At 41.2% G+C, this 15,114-nt stretch overlaps 1 protein-coding gene across 1 annotated transcript in view; it reads right to left on the bottom strand.

Annotated features, from left to right (window-relative positions):
• GNA15 (G protein subunit alpha 15) overlaps positions 1-15,114 on the bottom strand; it is a 107,172-nt gene that overhangs the window by 55,461 nt on the left and 36,597 nt on the right. The window contains exons 3-4 of the mRNA XM_044284596.1: positions 763-917; positions 132-260 (exon numbers count right to left, since the gene is read on the bottom strand). Of these exons, the coding sequence (XP_044140531.1) occupies positions 132-260; positions 763-917 (284 nt within the window). The remainder of the gene's footprint in view (positions 1-131; positions 261-762; positions 918-15,114) is intronic.

The following is a 15,114-nucleotide window of genomic DNA, read 5'->3' as shown; positions in this document are numbered from 1 at the left end:
TTGTGTATTGTTGTTCCATTTTTGGCCTTGTTTTATATCACATGCTGTGAAAGCTGCATATTGCCTCCTGGTAGTACGTACACAGACTCTCTTTGTTATAAAGTGATAAGAAATGTGGGTTTATATTTCACCTAAGATTAACTTTATCCACTGTGAAAGAATATTCATTTATTCCTGTAGTTGGCATTCGTATCCTCACAATGTCTTCATTTGTAGGCTCATAGCCGTCTTGAGTAATCCTGTCCAAATTTGTTAAATAGCTGCAGGAAAGAGTGCAAGAAAACCAAGATTTAAAGGGGTTGCCCAGTGAGATATAAAGTTTTCAAACTGTAAAATAATAAAACTTTTAGATATGATTTAATTTTGAATACCGCCCCGCAGGCCAGATTTCAAACCAACTGTGGTCTGCGAGACTCCACTTCCAAGTGCATTTCAAGACAGGCAGGGGGTTTCCTCCTAATCTCTGTGTTGGTGATGTGTATCTGAGAGATTTGCAGTTTGGGTCAGTTCCTTAGCTAGGTCAACCCCCTATACATCAAGGCTGATTCAGACACAGATGTACAGTAGACTGCCCATTTCTATAGCTAGATCTAGAAGGTCTGTAGATTACCTAAACAGTGTTCACCTGGCAACTATCTCAGGCCTTGAGGACTACCCAATTTGTGTACCAAGCTTTCTAATCATTGCTGATTCAAAATGGGAAAAACCATGGAAATATTTGGTCAGAGATGGCAAAAACATATTTGTTTATCAAGCACTTACTAGCTGGCCGAATCAAGGAGATTGAATTCTCTTCTCTTCTCATAACATTTACGAATTCCAGGATCACTCCATAATTTTTTGATGGCTAAAACATGATGCTTTTCTAACTGCTGTGTACTATATACATCCAGGGTACTGATCATTTTCCCATTCACCTAAAATAGAGAAATATGTAATCTTTTGAATCATTTGTTTTTATTCATCCAAGTGTTTACATAGTTAAAAAGGCATGTCATATACCAATTCTTTCGTAGAAAGTTTGGTGAGGAGTCTGACATCATTGGCACCGCCATTGCCAAGAACAAGCACGTACATTCTTCATAAACTTTTATATATTCAGTAAAGACCAGCAAATTGATTCTAATGAACTAGAGTTCACTACAACTTTTCCCAAAAATGTCACATTTAAGTGAATCTCAAGCTTTTGCGATTCATTTTGGATGAACCAATCAAATTGACATCTGCCATTTTATAGATCAGAAGACAGCACTGGAGGGCAGGAAAAAGGAAGGAGGATCATATGACCCCGAGTGGTGCTCTGGCTGGTGGGCTTGCCCATAATGCCTTGCAGTTAGCCTGAGCCAATCATGAAGAACATACTGATATGTGTCATAGGCACTATATAAGAACCCAACCAGGGAGTTCATGTGTATTTTGGCTTGCAAATTTATCTTATAAGTTGTCTGACAAAGAAAGAAAGAAAACAAATATATCTTTAAACACAGAATATGGCTAGCTTACTGTCAGGAGGAGTTTAGTTTATGTGAAGACATTAGATCTGATCTTCTCCCTCCCTCCAACTACTTTTAAATTGTTTCCCCTTGTGCTTGGGTTGAGTTTTTTTATTTTTTATTAAAACACTTCCCTCCAGAATTTTACTTATTCCTTTGACATATTTATGGGGTTTTCTAAGATTTTCATACTGATTACCTATCCTATCCTATAACTAAATTTCCTTTTAGCTTCCAATTACATTGTATGCAGTGGTGCCATTAGAAAATAAAACAAGGCCTCATACAGCTATGTGAGTGAAAAAATAAAAAGATCTGGGAAGACAGCGAGTAAAAATGGAAACACAAAAGCAGAAAGTCCTCTGGGGCTGAAATGATGGAAATTAGTCCTTCTAAAGTCTAGCACTGTAGCAGTAGTGTGAAATTGTTCCCGGGACCTTTTTTTTTATCAAACTATATTCTAGAAGACAAAATCTAGAATGTTATCTCCTCTTATTGGCAACTTAAAGGGGTTTTCAGAGACTTTTCTACTCATGTCCTAACCTCCTGATAGGTCATCAGTATCTGATCTGTAGGAGTCTGACACCCAGGACCCCCGCTGATCAGGTGCTTGAGAAGGCACCGGCACCCACAGTAGCGTCATGGTCTTATAGCTTAGTCTAGGCCATGTGATGGCACGTTTATCAGTCACATGGCCTAGGCATAGCTCTGCTCTGTTTAACAGTTAAACAAGTGACGTTTTGTGAGAAGTACTAGACAAAGAGCAGCGGTACCCTTAATGGGATAGGTTCAGTATCCTAAGTGCAAAATAAAAGTTAGATACGGGGACCGCGCTATATCTTTGGCAGTTTATATCAGTAGTTTGAATGAAGAACCAAAAACCTGGAAAACTGAATTCATATCCTGCTGTTGGAGGTGGCAATTGCTAGTCCGTACTTCACATACACTGAGCCTGCTATCACAGGTCTATACCTCGCATGCAGTGAACCTGTTATCCACCTCCAGCCTGTAGTCAGATCTCGCTTTGAGCCGCCGACCGCCCACTCCAGACCGGGTACAAGATTGCCTTCACAAAAGGACAGAAAAGATGGTGCAATACCTTCAACAATCAGAGGTAATAAAGTTTTATTTTACTCACATATTCCACAGTTTTCACATGCGTATAGAAATGCCCGACCAAACGCCGCTATAGTCCACAGGTATATAACAACCCTTTACCCCGGAACAAAAACGGACTTCCGTTGTCCGGCGGTATATTAAACAATCGCATGCTAAACATTATAAAAACATACAATATCAGCAAAATTCCACTACTTTACACTAACACACATGTCAATATTTCAGAATATCATTAAGAATTTGGTTAGGTATAAAAATGAATAAGTATAATAAATATGTATAGAAATCATATAAATACATAAAAATTGCATATATATTAAAACAGTATATATTCCAGAGGATCAGACCATACAGACCGATTTTATGTCCCATTCGATATTATGCCCATGTGGCTGCAATGTGTTTATTTCATAAATCCATTGAGCCTCCTTTTTATTAATCTGTGTGGCGGGATTACCTCCTCGCCAGTGGCGTTTAAAAAATTCCACGCCACAAAATGTAAGACCGACAGGGTCCTTTTGATGGAATTTCTTGTAATGTGCAGAGACGCTGTGGGTCTCCAGACCATTTTTAACCACTTCAACCCCGCTACCTAAAACCCCCTTAATGACCAGGCCACTTTTTACACTTCTGCACTACACTACTTTCACCGTTTATCGCTCGGTCATGCAACTTACCACCCAAATTAATTTTACCTCCTTTTCTTCTCACTAATAGAGCTTTCATTTGGTGGTATTTCATTGCTGCTGACATTTTTTGTTATTAATCAAAATGTAACGTTTTTTTTGCAAAAAAATGACATTTTTCACTTTCAGCTGTAAAATTTTGCAAAAAAAACGACATCCATATATAAATTTTTCGCTAAATTTATTGTTCTACATGTCTTTGATAAAAAAAAATGTTTGGGCAAAAAAAAAAAAAAAAATGGTTTGGGTAAAAGTTATAGCGTTTACAAACTATGGTACAAAAATGTGAATTTCCGCTTTATGAAGCAGCTCTGACTTTCTGAGCACCTGTCATGTTTCCTGAGGTTCTACAATGCCCAGACAGTACAAACACCCCACAAATGACCCCATTTCGGAAAGTAGACACCCTAAGGTATTCGCTGATGGGCATAGTGAGTTCATAGAACTTTTTTTTTTTTGTCACAAGTTAGCGGAAAATGATGATTTTTTTTTTTTCCTTACAATGTCTCATATTCTACTAACTTGCGACAAAAAATAAAATATTCTAGGAACTAGCCATGCCCCTCATGGAATACCTTGGGGTGTCTTCTTTCCAAAATGGGGTCACTTGTGGCGTAGTTATACTGCCCTGGCAATTTAGGGGCCCATATGTGTGAGAAGTAGTTTGCAATCGAAATCTGTAAAAAATGACCGGTGAAATCCGAAAGGTGCACTTTGGAATGTGGGTCCCTTTGCCCACCTAGGCTGCAAAAAAGTGTCATACATCTGGTATCACCGTACTCAGGAGAAGTTGGGGAATGTGTTTTGGGGTGTCATTTTACATATAACCATGCTGGGTGAGAGAAATATCTTGGCAAAAGACAACTTTTCCATTTTTTTTATACAAAGTTGGCATTTGACCAAGATATTTTTCTCACCCAGCATGGGTATATGTAAAATGACACCCCAAAACACATTCCCCAGCTTCTCCTGAGTACGGCGATACCACATGTGTGACACTTTTGCGCATCTAGGCTGCAAAAGTGCCCAAATTCCTTTTAGGAGGGCATTTTTAGACATTTGGATCCCAGACTTCTTCTCACGCTTTAGGGCCCCTAAAAAGCCAGGGCAGTATAAATACCCCACATGTGACCCCACTTTGGAAAGAAGACACCCCAAGGTATTCAATGAGGGGCATGGCGAGTTCATAGAAATGTATTTTTTGGGCATAAGTTAGCGGAAATTGTTTTTTTTTTTTTTTTTCCTCACAAAGTCTCACTTTCTGCTAACTTAGGACAAAAATTTAAATCTTTCATGGACTCAATATGCCCCTCAGCGAATACCTTGGGGTGTCTTCTTTCCAAAATGGGGTCAGTTGTGGGGTGTTTGTACTGCCCTGGCATTTGAGGGTCTCCGCAATCATTACATGTATGGCCAGCATTAGGAGTTTCTGCTATTCTCCTTATATTGAGCATACAGGTAATGAGATTTTTTTTTCCGTTCAGCCTCTGGGCTGAAAGAAAAAAATGAACGGCACAGATTTCTTCATTCGCATCGAGTAGAAATCACAGAGTAGAAATCTCGTCTTGCAGCGCTGCATACACCGACTTGCGTGTAATCTGACAGCAGCGCAATGCTGTCAGTGCTGCAGCTAGTCGATCGGTTGGTCCACCTGGAAGGTAAAAAAAAAAGAAAAAACCAGGCCGCAACGCAATAATTTTATTAACTTTGGAACAGAACATATGAACTTTAACTTTTTGAACTAAACATTAACCTTTTTGCTTACTGGCGTTTTTTTTTGTTTTTTTTGTTTTTTTTACCTTTATAGAACAAACCTCTCCTTCCCCATGGGTCAATGTGCAAAGCGCAAATCGCCCAAAGATGTGGCGAAGTGCGTTATGCACTTTGTCCCAGGTGAAAGGAGAGGTTTGCAGCAGCTGTATGTGAATGGGCCCTAATAGCCCTGTGTGCCTGTCCTGGTGAGATGATCCCTATGCTAGGTGTACCTGTGTGTGGTACTTCCGGAAACACTCTCCAAAGCATAGGGCAGGGTGGTCAGGACAGTCAGGACAGAAATACCGGGTGTCACGCCTTATTCCACTCCTGCTACAGACACTACATCTTTTTCGGGGTGACGGTTGGGTTGAGGTACCAGGAACGACACTGGGGAAATGTCGCTCGTGTAGACGGCTAACTACACTGGTGGATGGGGCCACGGAACCTCCTGGGTACAGGAGGTTCGCGATGATCTCTTCCTGAAATTTGAGGAAGGATCCAGTTCTCCCAGCCTTACTGTAGAGAACAAAACTATTATACAGAGCCAATTGAATTAAATATACAGACACCTTCTTATACCAGCGTCTGGTTCTGCGGGACACTAAATACGGAGCCAACATCTGGTCATTGAAGTCCACCCCTCCCATGTGAAGGTTATAGTCGTGGACTGAGAGGGGCTTTTCAATGACGCTGGTTGCTCGCTCAATTTGGATTGTCGTGTCTGCGTGAATGGAGGAGAGCATGTAAACGTCACGCTTGTCTCTCCATTTCACCGCGAGCAGTTCTTCGTTACACAGTGCGGCCCTCTGCCCCCTTGCAAGACGGGTGGATTCTCTGCACTTCTGAACAAGGTTGATTATAACACAGAAATGCAGAGAATCCTTAGTGATAAGACCACATACAATAAATTAAAAAATGATCCAATAATTGAATATAAAAAATAACTAAAAATTCTCTTGGATAGAGGGTTGACGCAAAAGGTGTTGAATCAAAAGGAATACCAATACTTAAACAATATACATCCGAAGACTCCCACTATTTATTATCTACCTAAGATACATAAGAATGCGGAACGCCCCCCTGGGAGACCTATAGTCTCAGGGATTGATTCGATCACTAGCCGTGTATCAGAATACATTGACATTTTTTATGTAATATGTAATCACTACACCATCCTATTTAAGGGACATAGGCCACATTCTTGATGTTTTAAAAGAGATTGACAATATCCCTGAGAATGCCTATTTGATGACTTTAGATGTCACCTCATTATATACAATCATACCAAATAACATAGGCATGGAGGCGATTAAATGATGACCAAATGCGTGATGAACAAAAAACTTTTATTCGAGATTGTATACAGTACTGTCTTAGACATAACTACTTCTGGTATGATGATTATTATTTTTTACAAGTGTCTGGTGTGGCGATGGGTGCGAAATTCGCACCCAGTTTCGCCAATTTATTTATGGCCTACTGGGAGCATTTAAATATATATCCCGTCATAAGAAAAAATATGGAGGACGGCAGTCTCCAACTTTGGAGAAGGTATATCGATGACTGCATTGGGATCTGGTATGGTACTGAGACAGGACTAATGGAATTCATCTCTCAGATCAATTCCAATGCGTGGAATATCCATTTCACCCAGGATGTGAGTAAAAACACCATCCACTTCTTAGATCTCGAGATCAGGGTAGAAGAAGGAAAAATTTAAACTGTAACCTATTTCAAACTGACTGACCGCAATGGATATATTGAGAGAAGTAGTTGTCATCACGAACCTTGGATTTGTAATGTGCCAAAGGGACAGTTACAACGCATTAAAATAAATTGTACTAGCATTGAGGATTATGAAAAGCAGAGTGACATCATAGTGAACCGATTTGTGGAAAAGGGTTACAAAGAGGAAACATTACATAATCAAAGGGAGGAAGTAAAGTTGGAAAACTTGAGTGTAAAAAAGAAGGATTCCGAAGAACAGAAAACACAAAATAGGGAAAAATATAAATTTGCGTGATCCGCTACCTATTCTATCAATTGTCCCCAAATTAAGAGAATTATCTATCAGAATTGGAATGTTCTAAAAGATGATTCAGTTATAGATCTTATCCCCCCCAAAAAAACCTTTATATTTAAAAGAGCCCCTACTGTCAGAAATCGCATCGTGCGTAGTTATGTGAAAGAAGACATAAATACATCTAAATCCCGTAATGTCTTCACCTGGTGCGGTTTCTGCCCATGCTGCAGAAACCGCTCAAGGGAGGATAAGAAAAAAAGTAAAATGGAAGAAATTGTGTCCACCTCCAAATCTATCTAAAAAAAAGTTAGAGGGAACATTTCATGTGAGTCTATGGGGGTCATTTATATACTGGAGTGCCCGTGTGGACTCCAATATATCGGTAGAACATTGAGGAAGCTGAAGGTCCGAGTTGCCGAACATATTAGGAATATTAAAAAGGGGCTGGAGACCCACAGCGTCTCTGCACATTACAAGAAATTCCATCAAAAAGACCCTGTCGGTCTCAAATTTTGTGGCGTGGAATTTGTTAAATGCCACTGGCGAGGAGGTAATCCCGCCACACAGATTAATAAAAAGGAGGCTCAATGGATTTATGAAATAAACACATTGCAGCCACATGGGCATAATATCGAATGGGACATAAAATCGGTCTGTATGGTCTGATCCTCTGGAATATATACTGTTTTAATATATATGCAATTTTTATGTATTTATATGATTTCTATACAATATTTATTATACTTATTCATTTTTATTCCTAACCAAATTCTTAATGATATTCTGAAATATTGACATGTGTGTTAGTGTAAAGTAGTGGAATTTTGCTGATATTGTATGTTTTTATAATGTTTAGCATGCAATTGTTTAATATACCGCCGGACAACGGAAGTCCGTTTTTGTTCCGGGGTAAAGGGTTGTTATATACCTGTGGACTATAGCGGCGTTTGTACCGCAGCCCCTGACAAAGCTAATTGTGAATCCCGGGTCGGGCATTTCTATACGCATGTGAAAACTGTGGAATATGTGAGTAAAATAAAACTTTATTACCTCTGATTGTTGAGGGTATTGCACCATCTTTTCTGTCCTTTTGTGAAGGCAATCTTGTACCCGGTCTGGAGTGGGCGGTCGGCGGCTCAAAGCGAGATCTGACTACAGGCTGGAGGTGGATAACAGGTTCACTGCATGCGAAGTATAGACTTGTGATAGCAGGCTCAGTGTATGTGAAGTACGAACTTGCGATTGCCACCTCCGACAGCAGGATATGAACTCAGTTCTCCAGGTTTTTGGTTCTTCATTCAAACTACTGATATAAACTGCCAAAGATATAGCGCGGTCCCCGTATCTAACTTTTATTCTGCTCTGTTTAACACCTTAAGGACACGGCTCATTTTTACCTTTTCACCTTAAAGGGGTTGTCCAGGTTCAGAGCTGAACCTGAACAGCCCTCCATTTTCACCCCGGCAGCCCCCCTGACATGAGCATCGGAGCAGTTCATGCTTCGATGCTCTCCTTTGCCCTGCGCTAAATCGCGCAGGGCAAAGGCATTTTTCAGAGTTCCGGTGACGTACCGGGCTCTCCATGGGGCTCACAGGAACCCCGGTGACATCACCGGCACTGATGGGCGGGATTTGGCTCTGCCCTAGCCAGTAAAACGGCTAGGGCAGAGCTAAAGCCCGCCCCTCATAGCCGGTGACGTCACCGAACACACTGCTGGGCGGAAGTTACCGCCCAGCAGTGTGTTATTAAAAACAAAAGAGCCTGTGCCCTGCGCGATCTAGCGCAGGGCACTGGAGCGCATCGGAGCATGAGATGCTCCGATGCTAGGCTCAGGGGGGCTGCCGGGGTGAAAATAAGGGTATGTCCGGGTTCAGCTCTGAACCCGGACAACCCCTTTAAGGACCAGGCCATTTTTTGCAAATCTGACCAGTGTCACTTTAAGTGGTGATAACTTTAAAACGCTTTAACTTATCCAGGCCATTCTGAGATTGTTTTTTCGGCACATATTGTACTTTATGACACTGGTAAAATGAAGTAAAAATAAATACATTTTTATTTATAAAAAAATACCAAATTTACCAAATATTTATAAAAAATTGCCAATTTCCAAGTTTCAATTTCTCTACTTCTATAATACATAGTAATACCTCCAAACATATTTATTACTTTACATTCTCCATATGTCTACTTCATGTTTGCATCATTTGGGGAATTATATTTTATATTTTGGGGATGTTACAAGGCTTAGAAATTTGGAAGCAAATCTTGAAATTGTTCTGAACTTTTCAAAAACCCAATTTTTAGGGACCAGTTCAGGTCTGAAGTCACTTTGTGAGGCTTATATAATAGAAACCACCCAAAAATGACACCATTCTAGAAACTACACCCCTCAAGGTATTCAAAACTGATTTTACAAACTTTTCTAACCCTTTAGGTGTTCCACAAGAATTAATGGAAAATACAGATACAATTTAAAAATTTCACTTTTTTGGCAAATTTTCCATTTTAATATTTTTTTTTCCAGTTACAAAGCAAGGGTTAACAGCCAAACAAAACTCATTATTTATGGCCCTGATTCTGTAGTTGACTCCATCTAAGAAACTACACCCCCTCAAGGTATTCAAAACTGATTTTACAAACGTTGTTAACCCTTTAGGTGTTCCACAAGAGTTATTGGCAAATAGAGATGACATTTCAGAATTTCAATTTTTGGGCAAATTTTCCATTTTACTATTTTTTCCCAGTTGCAAAGCAAGGGTTAACAGCCAAACAAAACGAATTATTTATGGCCCTGATTCTGTAGTTTACAGAAACACCCCATATGTGGTCGTAAACCACTGTACGGGCACACCGCAGGGCGCAGAAGGAAAGGAATGCCATACGGTTTTTGGAAGGCAGATTTTGCTAGACAGTTTTTTTTGGACACCATGTCCCATTTAAAGCCCCCCTGATGCACCCCTAGAAAAGAAACTCCATAAAAGTGACTCCATCTAAGAAACTACACCCCTCAAGGTATTCAAAACTGATTTTACAAACGTTGTTAACCCTTTAGGTGTTCCACAAGAGTTATTGGCAAATAGAGATGACATTTCAGAATTTTAATTTTTGGGCAAATTTTCCATTTTACTATTTTTTTTCCAGTTACAAAGCAAGGGTTAACAGCCAAACAAAACTCATTATTTATGGCCCTGATTCTGTAGTTTACAGAAACACCCCATATGTGGTTGTAAACCGCTGTACGGGCACACGGCAGGGCGCAGAAGGAAAGGAATGCCATACAGTTTTTGGAAGGCAGATTTTGCTAGACAGTTTTTTTTTGGACACCATGTCCCATTTGAAGCCCCCCTGATGCACCCCTAGAGTAGGAACTCCAAAAAAGTGACCCCATTTTAGAAACTATGGAATAGGGTGGCAGTTTTGTTGGTACTAGTTTAGGGTACATATCATTTTTGGTTGCTCTATATTACACTTCAAGGTAACAAGAAATAGATTTTTTTTTGGCACGTTTTTTTTTTGTTATTTACAACATTCATCTGACAGGTTAGATCATGTGGTATTTTTATAGACCAGGTTGTCACGGACGCGGCGATACCTAATATGTATACAATTTTTTTATTTATGTAAGTTTTACACAATGATTTCATTTTTGAAACAAAAAAAATATGTTTTAGTGTCTCCATAGTCTGAGAGCCATAGTTTTTTCAGTTTTTGGGCGAATATCTAAAGTAGGGTCTCATTTTTTGTGGGATGAGATGACAGTTTTATTGGCACTATTTTGGGGTGCATATGACTTTTTGATCGCTTGCTATTACACTTTTTGTGACATAAGATGACAAAAAATGGCTTTTTTTACACCGTTTTTATTTTTATTTTTTTACGGTGTTCACCTGAGGGGTTAGGTCATTTGATATTTTTATAGAGCCAGTCGATACGGATGTGGCGATAGCTAATATGTATACTTTTTTTATTTATGTAAGTTTTACACAATGATTTCATTTTTGAAACAAAAAAAACATGTTTTAGTGTTTCCATAGTCTAAGAGCCATAGTTTTTTCAGTTTTTGGGCCATTATCTTGGGTAGGGTATGATTTTTGCGGGATGAGATGACGGTTTGATTGGCGCTATTTTGGGGTGCATATGACTTTTTGATCGCTTACTATTACACTTTTTGTGATGTAAGGTGACAAAAAATTGTTTATTTAGCACAGTTTTTATTTTTTACGGTGTTCATCTGAGGGGTTAGCTCATGTGATATTATTATAGAGCTGGTCGATACGGACGCGGCGATACCTAATATGTATACTTTTTTTTATTTATGTAAGTTTTACACAATAATATCATTTTTGAAACAAAAAAAAATCATGTTATAGTGTCCCCATAGTTTTTTTATTTTTTGGGCCATTGTCTCATGTAGGGGTTCATTTTTTGCGGGATGAGGTGACGGTTTGATTGGTACTATTTTGGCGTGCATGCGACTCTTTTGATCACTTTTATTACCTTTTTTGGGAAGTAAGGTGGGCAAAATTTAAATTTCCTGATAGTTTTTATTTTTTTATTTTTATAGCGTTCACCGTGCGAGGAAAGTAACATGACCGTTTTATAGATCAGGTCATTACGGACGCGGCGATACCTAATATGTGTAGTGTATTATATTTTTTTCATTTTTATTCAGTGATAAATGTGTTTTTATTATCTTTATTTTTTTTCACTTTTTTTTACATTTTTTGGACCCAGACCCACTTGGTTCTTCAAGATCCAGTGGGTCTGATATCTGTATAATACAGTACAGTACAATATATATTGTACTGTACTGTATTTTACTTACACTGAACAGATCTATGCTTTTAGCATAGATCTGTTCAGCACCATGGACAGCAGGACGCCTGAGAAGGCGTCCTGTTGCCATGGGAACCTTCCCCGTTTGCCACAACTGAGCAGACGGGGAAGGGGAAGGAGGGGAGATCCCTCCCTCTGTCCCCCCATCCATTTGGGGGTTGCAAAGGCACAGCAGGGGGGAGCTCCCTGACTTAACCCTTTCCATACCGCAGTCCGTATGGACCGCAGTATGGAAAGGGTGAAACGGCTAAATGGCTGACATCGCAGCGATGTCAGACGTTTATACCAGAGTGTCAGCAATGTGCTGACACTCTGGTATACCACTGACCCACCAATGAAAATTCTGCGGGAGGCGGGCGGGGGATAGCGATCCCGCCTGCCGCACCGCCCACAAACCGCCCCCCTGCACCCCGCAACATAAATGAATTTTTGGCCATTAGATTTTGGCCATTCATGGACCGCAGGGATCAGAAACCACATAAAGCGCTGCAAACCGCAGGTCTGAATTGACCTGCGGTTTGCAGCGATCGCCGATATGGGGGGGTCACAGGACCCCCCTCGGCATTGAGCCTGGGTGCCTGGCTGTGTGTACTCAGCACTGTCACCATGGCTGCAGACATGGTGACAGTTTAATGCCAGGACGAGTATACTTGTCCTGGAGCGCTAAGTACTGTTGCTCCAGGACGAGTATACTCGTCCAAGGTCCTGAAGGGGTTAAGTGAATGGGGTTGAACTGTGATACCAAGCACAGCCACTATCAAACAGACGGCAATGTGCTTGATGAGCTGCTACTGCTAGCAGCCAGTGCCTTCTCAAAAAGCTGATCGGTGGGGGTCTCGGGCGCCCACCGATCAGATACTAATGACTGGGTTTTTCAACACTTTCCTACTGAAAGTCTCAGGAAAACCCTTTTAAATAGCTATTTCAGAGATGCTCCTTTAAGTGAAGCATGAAAGGGCACTAGGAGATATTACAGTCTATACCAGGCACATTGAAGTCACCCATAACGATAATATTTCCCTTTTCTGCCATTTCAGAAATTTCATCCACCAATTTATCTTAATCCTCACTTTGCCATGGAGGCCTATATACCACATTAATTCTAATAGCGGTTCCATCTTTTGTTTGCATGCAAATCCAGGGAGCTTCTCACAGTTTTTGTGTCTCCTGAATTACAGTAGATTTAAGACTACCCTTGACATAAATGGCTACTCTACCACCTCTAACTACTCTGTCTTTCCTGTACAGTGTGTAACCAGATATGGCTATTTTTCAGTCATTATAACCATTGTACCATGTCTCAGTTGTAGAAACCAGATGTAAATTATCACTAGACATGATCGCCATACGTTTGCAGAGCCTGTTTCCAAAGCTATGATTGCTTGCACACATTGTATGTAGAACATTACTTTAATGCCCTGCATTTTTCATAACAACTTCAGCTGCATCTACTGTACTGGGCAAACAACCACATTTTCACCACAACCATCACACTACTTCATCCTAACTGGCCAGCACATCTGAACTATCCCCTAACTCAACCCTTCTAATGGTTGAATCACTAACAAGAAAATGCCTTCTCTTGCTGATTTTAATATCAACAGCGCCTGCCTGGTTTATGGCATTCTTTACCTCTTGCAAGACAATATTTCCTTAAGAAATTACACCATGCTCCACATCGGGAACACAATATCTCTTTACGGAGAGCACCTTAACGGCATGAGGAGTCTTATAGGCCAGCCAATGTTACGCTGGAATTCTGGGAACAGGGAAGGCAAATGAGCTCTTAGCAAGCTCTGCCTCTAAAGTCACCAGACATAAGGTAGCTATCCTATAAGTCAATGTTTGACCTTTTAAATAGGTCTTGAAACAGGACTTGGATAATAATTAAGCCAGCATCTCATCTGCAGACAGCTGATTCGGAGGGATTGCACCTCATGAGTGCTGAGCAGAGAGTACTGGCTTAACTGGGTGAGAAGCCTAGGTCAGGTATAAGGGAATACAATATCTCATTATGTAGAGCGTCTTAACGGCATGAGGAGTCTTATAGGCTAGGCAATACCATGGGTGGCAGCAGCTTGGAGGAGAGTGGCCAGCCCTTAAACTTTTCTCTATTTTGTATAAAGGGACTCTCGGGATGCATGGGTGAACTTAACCGCCTCCAGACCGCCTAACGCAGGATCGCGTTCCGGAGGCGGCAGCGCTGCGCACAGTCACGCATATACGCGTCATCTCGCGAGACGCGAGATTTCCTGTGAACGCGCGCACACAGACGCGCGCGTTCACAGGATCGGAAGGTAAGCGAGTGGATCTCCAGCCTGCCAGCGGCGATCGTTCGCTGGCAGGCTGGAGATGCGATTTTTTTAACCCTTAACAGGTATATTAGACGCTGTTTTGATAACACCGTCTAATATACCTGCTACCTGGTCCTCTGGTGGTCCCTTTTGTTTGGATCGACCACCAGAGGACACAGGTAGCTGTGTAAAGTAACACCAAACACCACTACACTACACTACACCCCCCCCCCCGTCACTTATTAACCCCTTATGAACCTCCCATATAGACTCCCTGATCACCCCCCTGTCATTGATCACCCCCCTGTAAGGCTCCATTCAGACGTCCGTATGATTTTTACGGATCCACGGATACATGGATCGGATCCGCAAAACACATACGGACATCTGAATGAAGCCTTACAGGGGGGTGATCAATGACAGGGGGGTGATCACCCATATAGACTCCCTGATCACCCCCCTGTCATTGATCACCCCCCTGTAAGGCTCCATTCAGACATCCGTATGATGTTTACGGATCCACGGATACATGGATTGGATCCGCAAAACACATACGGACGTCTGAATGGAGCCTTACAGAGGGGTGATCAATGACAGGGGGGTGATCACCTCATATACACTCCCTGATCACCCCCTGTCATTGATCACCCCCCTGTCATTGATCACCCCCCTGTAAGGCTCCATTCAGACGTCCATATGATTTTTACGGATCCACGGATACATGGATCGGATCCGCAAAACACATACGGACGTCTGAATTGAGCCTTACAGGGGGGTGATCAATGACAGGGGGGGGATCACCCATATAGACTCCCTGATCACCTCCCTGTCATTGATCATCCCCCCTGTCATTGATCACCCCCCTGTAAGGCTCCATTCAGACGTCCGTATAATTTTTACGGATCCAC

The sequence above is a fragment of the Bufo gargarizans genome, chromosome 1 (genome assembly GCF_014858855.1).
Source record: "Bufo gargarizans isolate SCDJY-AF-19 chromosome 1, ASM1485885v1, whole genome shotgun sequence".
In the NCBI taxonomy this organism is placed as follows: Eukaryota; Metazoa; Chordata; class Amphibia; order Anura; family Bufonidae; genus Bufo; species Bufo gargarizans.
This window is presented reverse-complemented; position numbering and strand designations above follow the sequence as displayed.